This window comes from Muscardinus avellanarius (assembly GCF_963383645.1).
Source record: "Muscardinus avellanarius genome assembly, chromosome: 16".
Lineage (NCBI taxonomy): Eukaryota > Metazoa > Chordata > Mammalia > Rodentia > Gliridae > Muscardinus > Muscardinus avellanarius.
In genome coordinates this window covers 73888685-73906527 of record NC_137802.1, presented here as the reverse complement: position 1 = coordinate 73906527, position 17843 = coordinate 73888685, and the positions used below count along the sequence as shown (strand labels likewise).

Below are 17843 nucleotides of genomic sequence, written 5' to 3'. Positions count from 1 at the left end.
GACAACTTAGCAAGACCCTGTCTCAAAACAAAAAAGAAAAAGGTCTAGGAATGAACCTTTGTAGTAGAGTTCTGCTGGGTTCAATCCCCAGTACAAAAAATAAGAATCCATATAAGCTCTCATCTCTAGTCATTAATTACCCAAGTAGGAAACCCAGGCTCTGGCCTGGCCCACAAAGGCCCCAGGCTCAGCTCTCCTTCCCCAGCCCTCCTGACCCAGGGCCCAACACCGAGTGGCACTCCCCCGGCCCCCTTGGCCCGCTGTAGGCCGATCCTGGCTCTGAGCAGAAGCTGGAGCAGCAGCCCCCGGCTCTACAGCTGCCACCTACCATGTTCTCAGGCCCCTCCCGGCTCCGGGACACCGGCACCATCTCTAGCTTGGCGTTGTTGGGCAGGTTGGCAAATCTCCACTGGAGAGAGAGGTCAAGCACAGTCCTCTGGAACCTGCAGGACAGACCAAGGCCACACACTGCCCTACAGGCTCCACTCGCCCTGACCCATCTAAACTGCGAGGCGGTCCCACCAGCCTGCCCCATGGCTGTGAAAAGTGTGACCTGCGGAGGAGACAGAGCGGTGCCGGACTCCAGGGGCCTTCTGGAAGGAAGAGGAGCAGTGCCAACTCAGCACCAAGCCCAGGAGGCAGGGAAGGAGGCTGCCAGCACCACGAGCCTCTGGGGAGGCCAGGAGGCTGACAGCGGCAAAGGGCCCAAAAGCAGACCCTCAGAAAATAAACACACAGCCGGCGTGGTGAGGCACCCTTGTAATGCCCGCGCTTGGGAGGTGGAGACAGGAAGATCGCGCAGGTTCGAAGCCAGACGCGCTGGCTTATGAGACCCTGTTTCCAAATAAAAAGTATAAAACAGAAATAGGTCTGGTAGTGTAGCCTGGAATCCCAGTACCACAAGAAAGAAAGAAAGAAAGAAAGAAAGAAAGAAAGAAAGAAAGAAAGAAAGAAAGAAAGAAAGAAAGAAAGAAAGAAAGAAAGGAGAAAAGAAAAGAAACACACAGAAAAATAGCCTCCAGAGTGCTAACAGACAACTCTCCACTCTCCCGGCTGCCACGGCTGCTCTCGCATACGTGACAGCCACCGGCCTGACTCTTGCTTCCTTCCTCCCTCCAAGAAGGACACACCCTAGAGACAAGCAGAGGAGGCAGAGATTCCAGAGAAACCACACCTGGAACATCCCAGCCCAAAGACCTTGTTCTGGTCTGAATATTAGAATGTCCCCCAGGAGAGACCATGTATTGGCAGGGTACCAATGTTCAGAGGTGAAATAATTCAACCAAGAGGGCTCTAATCTGTCGGTGAATTAATCCTAACCCACTGATGGACTAATACTTTGGATGGATTTGCGGGGTGCAACTGGAGGCAGGTAGCGTGTGGCTGGGGGGCAGGGAACGGGCATCTGGCCCTCACCCCTGCTTTGTCTCTCTGCTTCCAGCCGCCAAGAGCTGAGCAACTCTCTCCACCATGTCCTGCTGCCATGATGCTCCCGTGGTTGGAGCTGGCTCTTCCTGGACAGAACCTCTGCACTGTGACCCAAATAAACCTTTCCTCCTCGGAGTTACTCTTTTTTTTTTTTTTTTTTTTTTTTTGTGTGTGTGTGTGGTACTGGGGATGGAACCCAGAGGCTTTCTACCTCCGGGCTATACTCCCAGACCTTTTTTATATTTTTTTATTTGGAAACAGGGTCTCACTAAGTTGCTGAGAGCCTCACTAAGTAGCTGAGGCTGGCTTCGAACCTGCGCGGTCCTCCTGTCTCAGCCTCCCAAGCGCGGGGATTACAAGCGTGCGCCACCACGCCCGGCTGGAGTTATTCTTGTTACGTATTTTGGTCACAGCATCAAAAGGCTGTGTAAAAGTCCTTAAGGTGAACTAATGTCAAGACTAGACAGCTAAGCCGGGCGTGGTGGCGCACACTTGTAATCCCAGTACTTGGGAGGCTGAGACCGGAGGATGGCAGTTTGTGGCCAGCCTCAGCTACTTAGTGAGGACCTCCACAATTCAGTGAGACCTTGTTTCAAAATAAAGAATTTAAAAAATATAATAGGGCTGGGGGTGTAGCTCAGAGGTATAATGCCCCTGGGTTCCATCCCCAGTACTGCAAAAAAAAAAAAAAAAAAAAGACTAAACAGCTAAGCCGCACCTTGGAACCCACAGCAGCTGCCACCCCTCCGCCGTGCCCTGCAGACCAGCTGTGCACGAAGGGCTCTGAGCCTCCAGCCATCAGAGAGGAGCCGAGGTGGACCCGGTGGAGGGCGGGGTGAGCCTCCTCTGAGCCCACACGGGGAGGACTGCAGAGAAGCAGGTGGTCGGGGAGTGAGGAGCTGCCCAGGGGAGTGTGCGGAGGCCCTGAGCTCGTCTGGGGAGTCTCCAAGATGCCAGCCTTCTCCAAAATGCAGCCACCGCACAGCTAGCCTGCCTTGCAGGCAAGAAACAGATGGAGGAGTCGACCGGCAGCCTAAGCCATGCAGAAGTAGGCCTGGACCTGATGCCCAGCTAAAAACACGCATGGGTCGCGGACAGGCATGATGGCACACACCTGACCCTGGGAAGAGAAGAACCGAACCGGCCAGGGAGGGGGGAGGGGCTCGCTGTGCGGCTTCACCTGGGCCCACGGGCTGCAGGTAGCACCCTCTTGGGGGCCTTCCCAACCCTGTCCCTCTTTCATCCCAACTCCCTGAGGTCCCTGCACCCGGGGAGAACAAGAACCACCACTGTTCAGCCTTCAGATCGTACATGTCTGAAAAGCTCCTGCTTGTGGCTCTAAACACACAAAGCTGCTGGTTCTGATTTATAAGGAGACAGGCCGGAAGCCACCGCTGGAAAAATAACTAGAGGACTTCTGCCCTCAGGTCAGCCGCTGGGTTCTGTTCTAGCAAAAGTTTAGGGGGAAATGACAGACCTGGGGAGAAAACTCTGTATAATATTTGAATACACACACAGCAGTGGGAACCACTAAACGCCAGAGGCCTGAGTGTCTTCCGGATTGTGAACGACTTACAGAGCCCAAGGGCCTTGGGAGACGAGGATGAGCCGCACTGAGCCACCTCCAGCGCTGGGAACCCAGGAACTGCCGTGGGCGTGTGAGCGAGGCGGAAGGCAGCTCCAGGGGAGCCAGGGGCGGCAGGCAGCAGGAGGAGCAGCGCGTTTGATTCTGTACTGTTGGGGATACTGGGGGGTCAAACCCAGGGCACTCTACTGTGAAACTTCAAGCAGCCCTTTTCAGTTTTTACTTTAAGATAAGTCCCAGCTGGGCACAGTGGCACATGCCTATAATTCCAGTACTTGGGAGGCTGAGACAAGAGGATTGCAGGTTTGAGGACAGCCTCAGCAACTCAGGGAAACCCTGTTTCAAAATAAAAATAGCCAATTAAAAAAAAATAGGGTAGGGGGTTTTGCTTGGAGGTTGAATTCCCCTGGGTTCCATCCCCAAACCCAGAAGTAAATAAATCAATAAATAAATAAGCCAGGCGTGATGGTGCATGCTTATGATCCCAGCGCTTAGGAGGCTGAGACAGGAGGATCGCACAGGTTCAAACCAGCCTCAGCTACTTAGTGAGGCTCTCAGCAACTTAGGGAGACCCTGTTTCCAAACAAAGTATAAAAGGAGTCTGGGAGTGTAGCCTGGAGGTAGAAAAGCCTCTGGGTTCTACCCCTAGTACCACAAAAAAATAAATAATAAATATAAAAACAGCCAGGCGTGGTGTTGCATGCTTATAATCCCAGTACTTGGGATTCTGACACAGGAGAATTGCAGGTTCAAGGACAGGCTCATAAATTTAGTGAGACTCTCAGCTATCTAGGGAGACCCTGTTCCAAAATGAAGATAGCCAGGAGTGGTGTCACATGCCTGTAATCCCAGTGCTTGGGAGGCTGAGGCAGGAGGATCACAGGTTCAAAGCCAGCCTCTGCAATGTAGCAAGGCTCTCAGCAACTTGGTGAGACTGTTTCCAAATAAAGAAATAAGATCAGAATGAGGGTGTAGCCTGGGGGTAGGAAGCCTCTGAGTTCAATCCCCAGTACCAAAAAAATAAAAAGAAATAAAAATTAAAAATAGAGCTGGCGGTATAGCTTGGAGGTAGAATGCCCCTGGGTTCAATCCTTCGTGCCACAAATAAACAAAAATAAATAAATAAAAATAAAAGGGATAGGGATATAGCTGAGAGATAAAATGCCTTGATTCAATCCCCAATACCAAAAAAAAAAAAAAAAAAAAAAAAAAGACATGCATGTTCTTGCTAAATTGCTCAGACTGGCCTGGAATTTGTGATCCTCCTGTCTTAATCTTCCAAATACTAGGATCACAGGCCAAACAAATTATGCAGTTAGTGGCTGAGGGGGACAGATGCAAAAAGCTGACCCAACACTGCAGCAGGGCTGACTCACAGCACACTCACTGGTTCTAACCACAGGCAGGTTAGCAGGGGACAGAGAGCAGGCGACACCCACCGCAGGGCACTGGGGACCACCCACCTGCCGCTCCAAGAGGTGTCCGGGATTCTCAGATGGCCAGGCCTCGGGCAGGAGGCTGGGATGGCCTGACAGGTATTTTCCTGAGAAACTCCTCCGGGAAAGCCCCACAAGGCAGCATGGACAGGCTGAGAGAGCAGGCTGTGCCCACTGGCCCCTTGTTAGGACTACACGGTGAACACCCGTCTGTGAGCTGCAGAGCTGCTGGGGAGGCTGGGACAGGAGGAGGACGGGATCAAGGACAGCTCCAGCAACACAGGGAGGCTCAGCGACATCGGAAGAGCCTTTCCCAAAGAGTGAAAACGGCTGGAGGAGGTGTAGATAGGAAGTGGACTACCCCGGGCGGAATCCCTGGTATATGTGCGTAAGGATGTGTGTGTGAGTGTCTCTTTCACTCACACACACACACAGTTCTACACATGGCTCTATCCCTCACGAGTGTGAGGATCCTGACTCTTCCGTGCCCTCGGATCCCTTGAGGGTGTGGTGGAAGCCCTCTCGCCAGGCTGGTGCCCACAGAAAGAGACCTGCACGTGGAACCCCAGGGACAAGGCTGCCAGGCTCCATGTGGTTGCAGGGTTTCTCCCTGACCAGCTCCTTGCCCTCAGAGAACCCCCAGGAACTTATATAACGAGATGCACTAAAACCCCCTGTAGGGTTGAACAGTGCCCATTAAAAAGATACATCAGAAAGCCAGCCGTGATAAGCCGCGCATGGGAGGCGGAGACAGGAGGATCGCGCAGGTTCAAAGCCAGCCTCACTGGCTTAAGAGACCCTGTTTCCAAATAAAAATATAAAAATGGGTCTGGGAGTGTAGCCCAGAGGTAGAGGGTTTCCAGGAACCCCAGTACCACCAAAAAATAAAAAAAATAAAAAATAAAAAATAAAGAAAGCCAGCTGTGGTGGTGCACGCTTGTAATCCCAGGACTTGGGGGGCTGAAATCGGAGGATTGCAGGTTCCCAGCCAGCCTCAGTAATTTAGTGAGATGCTGTTTCAAAAATAAAGAATAAAAAATAGGGCTGAGGGTATTGCCTGGAGGTAGAATGCCCCAAGTTCAATCCCCATCAGAGCCAGGCATGGTGGCACATTTCCATAATCCTAGTATTTGGGAGGCTAAGACAGGAGGATCTCAGGTTTGAAGATAGCCTCAGTAACTTAATGAGGCCTTCAAAATAAATAAAAAAGATCCAGGTGGGTGGTGAAAGTTTATAATCCCAGTACTTGGGAGGCTGAGACAGAAGAATTGCAGGTTCAAGGATAGCCTCAGCAAATAATAAGGTTTTCATCAATCTAGCAAGACCTTGTTTCAAAATGAAAATAAAACAGGGCTGGTGGTGTAGCTTGGAGGTAGAATGCCCCTGGGTTCAAACTTCAGTGACACTCACACAAAATAAATAAATGAATTTTTTTTTTTTTTTTTTTGGTGGTGGTACTGGGAGTAGGACCCAGGGTCTCTTCTGCCTCCAGGCTATACTCCCAGACCTATTTTATACTTTCTTTGGAAACAGGGTCTCACTAAGTTGCTGAGAGCCTAAGTAGCTGAGGCTGGCTTCGAACCCGTGCGATCCTCCTGTCTCAGCCTCCCAAGCACTGGAATTACAAGCGTGTGCCACCACGCCCGGCTCTAAATGAATACATTTTTTAAAAGGGGCTGGATGTGTAGATCAGAGATAGACTGCCCCTGTGTAAAGATACCTGAGTGTCCTATCTATCCCCTAGTACCTGTGAATGTGGCCTTATTTGGTAAATGGGTCTTTGCAAAAGTAATTAAGAACTGTGGTCAGGTGCAGTGGCGGGTGCACAGCATTTGGAAGGCTGAGGAGAATCTGGGTTCCCGGACAGCCTCAGCTACTTAGTGAGGCCCTCTGCAACTCAGCGAGACCCTGTTTCAAAATAAAGAATAAAATACAGGGCTGGGGGTGTAGCTCGGAGGTAGAATGCCCCTGGGCTCCATCTCCAGTGCCCCCTAAGAAAAGAAGAATGTTGAATGACATCATCCTAAACCCATCAACAAGTGTCCTTAGAAGACAGAAAGAGGCCAGGTGAAAACGGAGGCAGAGATGAGAAGTGGGGCCGCGACGGGCCAAGGAAGACCCGGGCCTGGGGGAGAGGTAAGGAGGGCTGCCCTAGGACATTCGGGACACACCCTGCCACACTTGATGTGGGCTTCCAGCCCCCAGAGGCGGGAAGGCACACTGTGTGCTTTAGGCCACCCAAGGAGGGGGAGAGACAGAGAGCCCACAGCCCAGCCCGGCACACTCACTTCAGATCATATTCGCTGGGGTTGAAGTCCTGCCGCCGGCATGTGTCCTCCAGAACCTAGGAGGTCAAAGGACAGTGGGCCTCAGGGTGCGGCCAGGCAGAGCCTGTGGCCTGGCCGCCCAGGCAAACCTGGCACATGGCCACTGGATGCAAGTGACCCCCAGTGGCATCCATCTCCCCTCTTCCTCCTGAGGATCCCACTCCTGCCTTCTCCCCCCAGCTTTGTGGCTATCACCTGTATGGCCTGATCTCATGCTCTGGAACTTGAAGGCCTTTCCCCATAAGCCATTTTTCTTGTGTGGGGATGGGGGGATTGAATACGGGGCATTCTACCTGTGAACTACCACCCCAGCCCTACAACCTTCTTTATCTTATGTTATTTTAATGTGGTACTAGCCACTGAAACCACTGATGTTCTACGTCTGAGCTACATCTCAAGATCTATTTTATTTATATTTTGTGGTTCTGGGGATTGCACTCAAAGGTATCCTACCTCTGCGCTACACCCCAGCCCTAATTTAATTTTACGTGTTTATTTTGAAACAGGGTCTCGCTAAGTTGCAAAGGGTGTAAGTAGTAGTAGCTGAGGCTGTCCTTGTACACGATTCTTCTGTCTCGGCCTCCCAAATGCTGAGATTACAAGTGTGTGCCACCATGCCCAGGTCCTATTTTATTCTCAATTGAAACAGGGCCTCACTAGGTTGCTCAGAGTCTCACTATTTGGTGAGGATGTCCTCGACCCCGCGACCCTCCGCTCAAGTACTGGGATTACAAGAGTGTGCCAGCACACCTGGCCCTTATTTTAATTTTGAAATTAGGTCTCACAAAGTCGATAAATCGATGAGTCTGGCCTCAGACCTGCAATCTTCCTGAACTGGACCGGCCTCCCAGTACTAGGACTACAGGCCTGCGCCAACGTGCCTGGCTCCCACAGACCTTCCTATCACACCCCGTGGGATCCCGCCCTCCCAGGAAATGAAGTTCAAACTCCAGTTCTGCACCCGGCCTCGAGCCTGCTGGCGGGCTACTGCGGGGCCCGGCGGCCTCCGCGCACCTGCTGCGGCTGCCGACGCCGCCCCTCTTCCCCAGAAGCCCGGGGTCGGCCCCGCGGGTCCTCGCAGCGGCCCCGTCGTCCGGCCGACTGACCGCGCCCCCCCCACTGCTGGGCTCTGCGCCCATCCCACGCCCTGGGCCCCCGCCGCAGCCGCGTGTCGGGTCCCTGGGCATCCCGGGGTCGCCCTCAGCAGGGGCTCGGACACGCTGGGGCTGAATCCGTGCCAGCGCACGAGGGTGACTCGGCAGGGCTCGCTTCCGGCCCGGAGGCCGCCAGGCCGGCCCGGCCCGGGGTCCCGCCGCGCGCCGCCCGCCGCCCATTGGCCGCCGCAGGCCCCGCCCCGCCCCGCCCCCGGCCTCGGCGCCGCGCCCACCTGCAGCAGCACGGTGCTCGGGGTCACCTTCACCGTGTGGCGCCGCCCGTTCGGGGCCAGCACCGACACCGCGGAGCCCCCGCCGCCCGCCGGGGCCGCCATCTTCCGCCCGCCCACGTGACCCGCGGCCCGCTCGCCTTCAAACAACTTTATCGGAAACAGCCGCGACGCACAGCCACGCGGCCGGGGCGGGGCCTCGGTGGCCACGCCCCGGCCACGCCCCCGGCCACGCCCCGAGCCCTGCGACCCGGCTTCCCCTGAGCGCACCTGACCCGGGCGCACCTCAGGGAGGAGGGACGGCGCCCCGAGGGCTCTCCCGGGCGCGCGGGACCCCCACAGTCCACGCGGGCCTGAGGTCGGCTCCCTGACACCCCTCCACGCCTCCGCGCTGCGGCCCTCGCCGGCTCCCACACCGCCCCTCCTGGCTCCACCCCGCCGTCCCTCACACCGCAGACCCGGCCTGCACGCCTGTCTGCCTTAGAGCTGGGCGGCAGCCGCGCAGGCCCGTAATGTGACTTGGAAGGCCGAGACCGGAGGATCACAGGTTCAAGGACAGCCTTGGCAAATGAATGAGCCTCTCACCAACCTAGGGAGACCCGGATTCAAAATAAAAATAAGCACCGGCCATGGTGGCGCACGCTTGTCATCCCCGCTCTTGGGAGGCGGAGACAGGATCGCGCAGGTTCGAAGCCAGCCGCGCTGGCTTAAGAGACCCTTAAGAGACCCTGTTTCAAAAAAAAATTTATACATATATATATATATATGTATATATACATATAATGTCTGGGAGTGTAGCCCGGAGATAGAAGGGCTTCCAGGAACCCCAGTACCACCACTAATAATAATAATAATAATAATAATAATAATAATAATAATTAATAATAATAATAGGGCTGGGGGCTAGCTCAACAGTAGAATGCGCCTGGATTCAATCTCTAGTACCACAAAAAATAAAGTAGAGCGGGTGTAGTGACACACCTGCAATTCCGGAGGATTTCCTCTGGTCCTGGCCTTCCAGCAGCTCCTCCTCTGGAGGGAGGTGCCTCCCTCACTGCAGTGGGCTGTAGGGACCAGTCCCAGCACTTGCAGGAGTATCCCCCAGCCTTGGTCTTGGCTGAGCTCTAAATCCGATCCTGGACTCCCGCCTGTTCAGCTGCCTGTGCCGGTCACACTTGTGTCCCTGTGTCCCGGCGGGCAGCAGGAGTCTGGAGGACCCTGCGGCCATGGGGCACTGCTGTTCCAGGAGCCCCTCTTCTGTGGGTGCACTCCACAACACATCCATCCCACAGGCACGCCGGTACACTGATACCCAGAGGCACCTCCCTTGACTGCAAGAGCCCCAGGGACATCTGAAGGCCTGTCTACACCACACCACTGGGCTGCCCGGGGCCTCCCTGAGCAGTGCCCGCTGCCAGGGCAACATCAGTGGGTCGATTCCATTGCTCAAGACACTAGCACTGTCAGAGTCTGGGCCTCTCTTCTTTCAACATCCCACAGTCGTGAGGTGACACTGGTCACAGGCCATCAGGAAATCCAGGGCCCAGTCTGCCTTGAGAGGGAGGACATGAGGTTTGACAACTCGATCGAGTCGGGGTCCGCCAGAGTCCTGTGTGGTCGAGGGCAAGGTTCCTTATTCTTTGTGTAGTAAATGAGAGAGGTGTGGGTAAATACTCTGAGAGAATTGCTACTTTTTTTCTATAACCATTCACCCCAAAATTTTAACATCCAATGATGAATGAATTCATTATGACATTTATTGTTGCAACATCATGACTTTCCAGGTTTTTCCTCCATTTTTTTTTTTTTTTTTTTTTTTTTGCAGGTCTGGGGATGGGGATGGAACCCAGGTGCATTCGACCTCCAAGCTACACCCCTTGCCCTATTTTTTATTCTTTATTTTGAAAAAAGTTCTTACTAAGTTGTAGAGGACTTCACTAAGTAACTGAGGCTGTCCACGAGCCACAATCCTTTCAGTCTTCGCCTCCTGAATGTTGGTATTACAAGCATGCGCTACCACACCCGGCTCCTCCTACATTTTATAGACATCTTCAGTCAAGAAAATTTTCCCACAGGGTATGTTGGCGCACACTTGTAATCCCAGTACTTGGGAAGCTGAGACAGGAAGATCACAGGTTCTCAGCTAGCCTCAGCAACTTGTGAGGCCTTCCACAATTCAGTGAGACCCTGCTTCAAAAAAAAATAAAGAATAAGCCAGGTGTGGTGGCGCACACTTGTAATCCCAGCATTTGGGAGGCTGAGACCAGAGGATCAACGGTTCTCAGACATCCTCAGCTACTTAGTGAGGCCCTCTGCAACTCAGTGAGACCCAGTTTCAAAATAAAGAATAAAAAAACAGGGCAGGGGGTATAGCTCAGAGGTCAAATGCCGCTGGGTTTCATCCCCAGACCTGCAAAAAGAAAAAAAGAAAAAGAATAAAGAGTAGGGCAGAGAAAAAAAAAAAGAGTAGGGCAGGGGGTATAGCTCAGAAGTCAAATGACCCTGGGCTCCATCCCCAGGCCCACAAAAAAAATTAAAAAATAAGAAATAAAGAATAGCCGGCCGACTTCCGGGAAGATGGCGACCGAGAAAAGCGGGGCTTAAGAGCCCCGCTAACAACCAATCTCCATTACCACAAAATCAGCGCCTTTCATAGCCAGAAAACACCATCACCAGAGAAACAAAAAAATCACCAGGCTCCAGAGAGAAAGCTGACTGAGAACAGAGCTCAGAGCCACAGAGGAGATACACCGGCTTCACGCCCGAGGACGTGGCAGCAGCGCCATACTGCCGGCGGCAGCGGCGAATTCACCGGACGGCTACAGCAAGCCGAGGTGAGCCGCTGCGGCACAGCCAGGCGGGATCTTTCGGCGCAGGGAGCATCTAAAGCTCCCAGTGGCTGAGCTCAGCACATGCTGCAGGGACTCAGAGTGGATCTCAAAACCAGAGAAGAAAAAATACGCCAGCCTCACGGCCAAGGGCGTGGCAGCGGCGCCATATTGCTACCGGCGGCAGCAGCAGTGAATTCACCGAGTCCAGTACAGTTACATCTGCGTACTCAAGAACAGTGAGTCAAATTGCGGGCCACAGAGGAGAAATCCCAGTACTGTACTCCCTGGGACTTGACCCAGCGGGGGAGGGGCGGTGGCAGAGATATCACACCATAGGAGAACGTGCAACCTGGCACCCCCCACAGTCTAAAGCAGCCTCTATCGACTCTCTGGGTCGGAGACTCTGTGATACAACCCAGTAAAGGAGTAGTGGGGTCTGAGATACTACAGACTCGAGATCCAGAGAACCTTAAGTGAAGCCATAGTGACCCAAGGGAAGAACCCAGAGAAGGCACAAACTTCCGAAATCATGGGAAAGAGGAATAACACTGGAGCAATGAATGCCCACAACCCCACAACATCAGAACCCGATAAAACAGAAAATCAGAGATTTCTAGAAGATCAAATCAGGAAAATAACTGTAGAAATAATAAAGGTGCTTCGAAAAGAATTCAGAGAGAGCCAAAAAGAGATAAAGGATGCAATTAATGAAGTAAAGGCCTCAATTCAAAGCATGAACAACCGATTAGACCACACGGAGAACAGAATCTCGCTCTTAGAAGATAATCATTCCAAAAATGAACGCATAGTTTCTAATCTAGAAAAAAATATCCGACAGCAGGAATCTGACATTGAAGAAATATGGGCCCATTTTAAGAGAGCTAACCTAAGAATAATTGGAATAGAGGAAGGAAAAGAAAGTGAAACCAAAGGGATCAACAATCTCTTCAAGAAAGTAATAGCAGAAAATTTTCCAAACGTAGAGCAAGAGGTCGATACACAGGTCCAGGAAACTTATAGAACCCCCTTTAGACAGGATCGGAGAAGAGGATCCCCACGCCACATAATTGTCAAAATGACCAATGTGGAAGCCAAGCAGAGAATCTTAAAGGCAACAAAAACAAAGGGCCAAGTGACATTCAGAAGCAAACCAATTAGAATCACTCCAGACTTCCCAAACCAAGTCATGAGAGCCAGAAGGGCTTGGAGTAACATATTCCAAACTCTGAAAGAAAACAACTTCCAGCCAAAAATTTCCTACCCAGCAAAACTTTCTATCAAATTAGATGGAGAAATAAGAAGCTTCCATGACAATCAGAAACTGAAGGAATTTATGTCTTCAAAACCAGCACTAGAGAAAATACTCAAAGAGATTAACTACAAAGAAGAAATAGGTAACACACATCAGAACTAGAGAAACAAGATTTTCCATCCAACAGATAACTAAGATTGGTTTGGTTATCTGTGGAGATTCATTATTTACGTTAGTCTTTTACCTATCTCTAAATTGTATTGTTTGCCTTTATTGTTGTTAATTTTTAGGATGTCTAGTTAGAATATTAATATACCTTCAGATATAGCATTTGGAAATAGTTTATCCCATTCTACTAGTAACTTTTAACTCTGTTTACATTGTCTTTGGTTATACAATATATATATATATATATATATATTTTTAGGGAGTTTGTATACTCTTCTGTTGCCTGTGCCATTGAAATCATATCCAAGAAATCACTGCCAATTTCAATGTTGTGAGGTTTTATGACCCAGATTTTCTTCTAAGAGTTTATTGTCTTAAGATTTATATTTAGGTCTTTTATCTATTTTGAGTTAATATTTGTATATGGGATTAGGTAAGGGTCCAATTTTATTCTTTTCCATGTAATTATTATTTTTCAACAATATTTAGTTAAAAGATTATTATTTCCACCACCAAATGTTCGTGGAAACCTTGTCAAAAATAACTTGATAATATAGGGAAGAATTTAGCTCTAGGCTTGTATTTAACTCCAATGGTCTATATATCTGCCTTTAGAACAGTACTACACTGTTTCAATTATTGTAGCTTTATATGGTTTGAGGTCGGAAAATATATATCTGCTAGCTTTGTTCTTTTTCAAGATCGTTTTGGGTATCTAGAGTCCATATTCCATATTAGGATAGATTTTTTTCTGAAAAATAAATATATAAATATATGATAGTTTCACCTAAAAAAATAGAAAAAAATATTCTCTGGTAAGAAAGAAAGCAAAAAGAAATATTGAAATGTTATCTTTAAGTCATCAAAAGCTTGGTATCAGACAAATGAAACTGTTATGTGAAATTATCATTTTTAATTTTGGATAAATTGCTATAATACTAGATGTCAACCACTAAGCCAAGCATGGGAAGGAGGGATGGGGAGGGAATGGGGTGGGGATCGGGTCGGGGCTGACTGGGCGATGTGTGCATGTATGTCTACAAAAGTTTGTATCCCACTATGATGTATGAATACAGTGCACCAATTAAAAAAAAAAAAAAAGAATAGCCGGGCGTGGTGGCACACGCTTGTAATCTCCACGCTTGGGTGGCAGAGACAGGAGGATTGCACAGGTTTGAAGCCAGCCATACTGGCTTAAGAGACCCTGTTTCCAAATAAAAAGTATAAAATAGGTTTGGGAGTGTAGCTCAGAGGTAGAAGGGTTTCCAGGAACCCCAGTACCACCAAGAAAGAAAGAAAGAAAGAAAGAAAGAAAGAAAGAAAGAAAGAAAGAAAGAAAGAAAGAAAGACACACAATGGAATTCTACTCAGCAATAAAGAAGAACAAAATCATGTCATTCACAAGAAGATGGAAAGACCTGCCTGGAGAACATTATATTAAGTGAGGTCAGCCAAGCACAGAAAGAGAAGGGATGTGTGTTTTCTCTAATATGCCCAAACTAGGGAGCATTGGGGATGCCAGAGGGACTCCAGATAATGGAGGGGAAACCTCAGCAAAGCTAGAATGGAAGGAGAGGAGAGGAAGAAGGCTGAGGTTGATTAATGGAGGAGCTACGTCCAAATATGTGTAAAAGTACGAATATAGCATGGTCAGCCTGGACACTCAGTGTTGGAAGGGGAGGGGAGCAGGGGGGGCACCAAGCACTCTCTGAATGTGTGCTATTTTCAATATGATCAACATAAAAATAAAAAATGAAGAATAAAAAATAGGCCAGGGGTGTAACTTGGAGGTCAAATGCCCCTGTGTTCCATCCCCAGACCAAGAAGGAGGAGGAGGAGGAGGAGGAGGAGGAGGAGGAGGAGGAGGAGGAGGAGGAGAAGAAGAAGAAGAAGAAGAAGAAGAAGAAGAAGAAGAAGAAGAAGAAGAAGAAGAAGAAGAAGAAGAAGAAGAAGACGACGGCGACTAGCCGGGTGTGGTGGCGCACGCTTGTAATCCCAGCATTCTAGAGGCTAAGACAGGAGGATCACAGTTTGCAGACAGCCTCAGCTACTACATAGTGAGGCCCTTTGCAACTCAGTGAGACCCTGTTTCAAAATAAAGAATAAAAACTAGTGCTGGGGCTGTAACTTGAAAGTAGACTACCCCTGGGATCCATCCCCAGTACAAAAAAGAAGAAGCAAAGAAGGAGGAGGAGGAGGAGGAGGAAGAGGAGGAAATGTATTCCTGCTGGTCGCTGCTGGCTTTGGCACAGAGCGGGCCTGCCGGTGCCTCCCTCCTGCCTCTGTGGCATGGGAGCCGCCACAGCACTGACCTCGCCGAGGCCACTGCAGGCCTGAGTCCCCAGTCAGCTGTGGGAAGCCCTGAGCCTGACCAGAAGTGGGGGTTGGGGTCTTTGTCCCAGGCTACAGAGAATCAGGCCAGGGAATCAGCCCATTCTGTCCTTTTTTGGGGTTTTTTGTTTTTGTTTTGTTTTGTTTTGGTGGTACTGGGGATGGAACCCAGGGCCTTCTACCTCCGGGCTATACTCCCAGACTCCCAGACCTATTTTCTATTTTATTTGGAAACAGGGTCTCACTAAGTTGCCGAGAGCCTCACTAATTAGCCGAGGCTGGCTTCGAACCTGTGCGATCCTCCTGTCTCAGCCTCCCAAGTGCTGGGATTACAAGCATGAGCCACCACGCCCGGCTTCTGCACAGTTTTCACATTTCTGTTCCCACTGACAACCTGTCAAGGAGCTCCTGGGCAGCTGTTTTCTGTCATCTGCCCCCTCCTGAAAAAAGCCCTGCACAGAACTGGGTGTGGTGGTGCAAGCCTGTAATCCCAGTACTTGAAAAGTTTAGACAGAAGGATCACAGGTCTGAGGCCAGCCTCAGTGGCTTAGCAAGGCCCTCGGCACCTTAGCAGGACTCTGTTTCAAATTAAAAAGTAAAATAGGACTGGAAATGGCACCTGTAGGTAGAATGTCCCTGGGTTCATCCCCTAGTACCCGAGAGAGAGAAACAGAGAGAGACCTGCAAAGTGTGCCTGCCAAGAGCTAGGGAATGACCGTCAGGAATCTCCCCTGGCACACGGAGCTGCCCACGTTCAACTTCAGTCAGAGGCCTGCAGGCAGTGCCGGCACCTGGGCAGGTAGGAATCTCCTGTTACACCATTTTCTTTCAACAAATGAAGCTGGGGTCTACACTGCCACCCTGCTGGCTGGTGGGATAGCAGCTCCCTGCCTCATCGTGAGACCCTGCTTAGCAGGCTCCAGCAAGGCTTGAGAAAGCGTCTCACCCATGCTGGTTCTTGTCCTCGGCCCCACCTAACCTCTGTGCTGTAACTACATTCTGAGGAGCAAACTCAGGGGTCTGGAGAGGGCAGGGCAGCCCCGAACACCACCTTCCCACTCCGCCTCGCTGCGGCAGCCTCCCTCCTGCAGCAGCTAGACAGCTGTTCCCAGGATCTGCTTTGAATTAAAAGTGGCATGGCCCTTTAAGAGAAGCATCCGCCGCCCCCGCTGCCCCCTTTGATGTTGCTGGCGCTGAAAGGTTCCCAGTGGCAAGATCTGAGGGTTTGCTTCAGCCTCCCCAGAGGCCACGTGTGGATCACAGGGTGGGAGGGAGGGCCAGCCGAGGTCACATGGCCAGCCGGGCTCCCTGGCCTGCAGCCCCTAGTGCAGTAGGAGCCTGGGGACCAGCAGCTGAACGAGGGGCCTGGCCGACAGCTCATTAGGGCCAGGGGCCCGAGCTGAGCAGGTGGGAAGGCCCCTGCGCCTGGGGCCGAGGGCCCCTGACCTCCCCAGCCCTGGCCCCTCAACTGTCCAGTAAGGATGAGGAACTTGCCGGGCGCACCGACGAGGCTCCCAACACACCCCAAGGAGCCCCATTCTCACAGATGAACCAGGAGCCCCTCCCCTGCCCACAGCCTTCCTCCCAGCTCTGGAGTGTCCACCGCCAGGTAGACCCCGCTCCTCCACAACTGGCCCAAGTCAGCGCAGGTCGGCATCCAGCAGGGTCCTCCGGCCAGACCATCCACCAGGCAAAGCCACACGGGGAGGTGGGGTGGGGCAGGGCCAGCTGCCGGGGGTCGGGGAGGGTAGGTCCTGCCAGAGGGCCAGCAGGGCCAAAGGCCCCAGAGGTCAGAGCCCGGGGATGGACATGCCCTCACCGGTCTTCCGTTCCCCGCTGGGAGCAGTCAGGGGTACAGTGGAGTGGCCGAGACTCTCGGCGCTCATATCCCCAGAGAAGGGGCTCTGACTCCCGCTTGCTTCCGTCCCGGGGGAGGGAGAAGCCCTTTCTGCCAGGGCGCCTCAGGGCTGCTCACATCGGGCTGCTTCCACAGCCAGGTCTCTGCTGAGCAGCAGCTGTCTCTGAAGGCTCTGGTCCTGGCTGCGTGGCCCCACTGGCCTCTGCTGCCCCTACCAGACAGCCCTGGCTGAGGGGCTTTCCTCAGGGAAAGGGGGAGCCTGCCAATAAAGCGAGGGCGCTCAAACTGAACAGGGACCACCTGGCCTTGAGGCCCCCCTGGGCTCAGCTGGAGGTCAGCCCCCAGAGCTGGGATCAGGGCCTCCCCCTGGAACGCACCGACGGGGAACAGGATGGTTCCCCCAGTTTCCCTGCCTACTTGGGCCTCGGAGGCCCTCAGCTGGGGCACAGAGCCGCCCAGGTGGCTGAGTAAGGCTGGGGCCAGCGCACAACAGCTGGGCCCCAGACGGCGCGGCTGGACCACGGAGCCGCCCTCTGCTTTGAGTGCGAGGCTGGGGGAGGGCGGGTGCCTGAGCGCCCACATCTGGGCACGGGAACTGTGCCCCGAGGCCCAGCCCTGGACAGGCCACTGATCTGGTGGCCCCTGAGAGGGTCTCAGACGGGAACCTGGCCCGTTTGATGCTGTCCACTCTTTGCCCTCTCCCCAGCACCCACAGGCCAGCCTGCCCCACAGCCACCCAACATGGGCCCTAGCTCTTGTTGACTGAAACGTTCCTCCCTCCTGCCAGGGATTAGGTTTCCACCTGCCAGGACGGGGCCCAGGACTCCTGACAGTCATTTAACTCAGGATTCATCTGTGCATCCTTGGCCCCACCCTCCTCCCATAGGGGGGCAGTGAGACAAACCTGCACCCCCATCCTGCATGTGCGGTGCCCCTTGGGAAGGGTGAGCCCCCTCGGGACTCTCATTTTCCCAGGCCCCCTTGCAGCTGAGCGGGCAAGGTCTAAGATCAGGAAGGAGGACCTGCTACCGACCTGAATGGCTGCCAGGCAAGCTCAGGGGCAGGAAGCGTGCAGTACCCAACCTTGACACGGCAGTGGGGCGGTGGGGGCAGAGGAGGGCACAACCCTGGGCTGGTGTCCAAGCTGCCCAGCATCCACGGGAACGTCTCTGGGGGACCGCTTCCACAGCGTGGCTTAGAACATCAGCCCCAAGCCCGAGTAAGTGTCTGCCATCCCAGCTGC

The 17843-nt window shown here is 52.3% G+C and overlaps 1 protein-coding gene across 1 annotated transcript in view; it reads right to left on the bottom strand.

Moving 5' to 3' along the window:
- The window catches only part of ASPSCR1 (ASPSCR1 tether for SLC2A4, UBX domain containing), a gene marked incomplete at its 5' end in the record, with an annotated part of 47499 nt that extends 39234 nt beyond the window's left edge, over nt 1–8265 (bottom strand). Inside the window, 3 exons of the mRNA XM_080712967.1 lie at nt 329–443; nt 6738–6793; nt 8164–8265. Of these exons, the coding sequence (XP_080569093.1) occupies nt 329–443; nt 6738–6793; nt 8164–8265 (273 nt within the window). The remainder of the gene's footprint in view (nt 1–328; nt 444–6737; nt 6794–8163) is intronic.
- Nucleotides 8266–17843: the final 9578 nt, after the last annotated feature.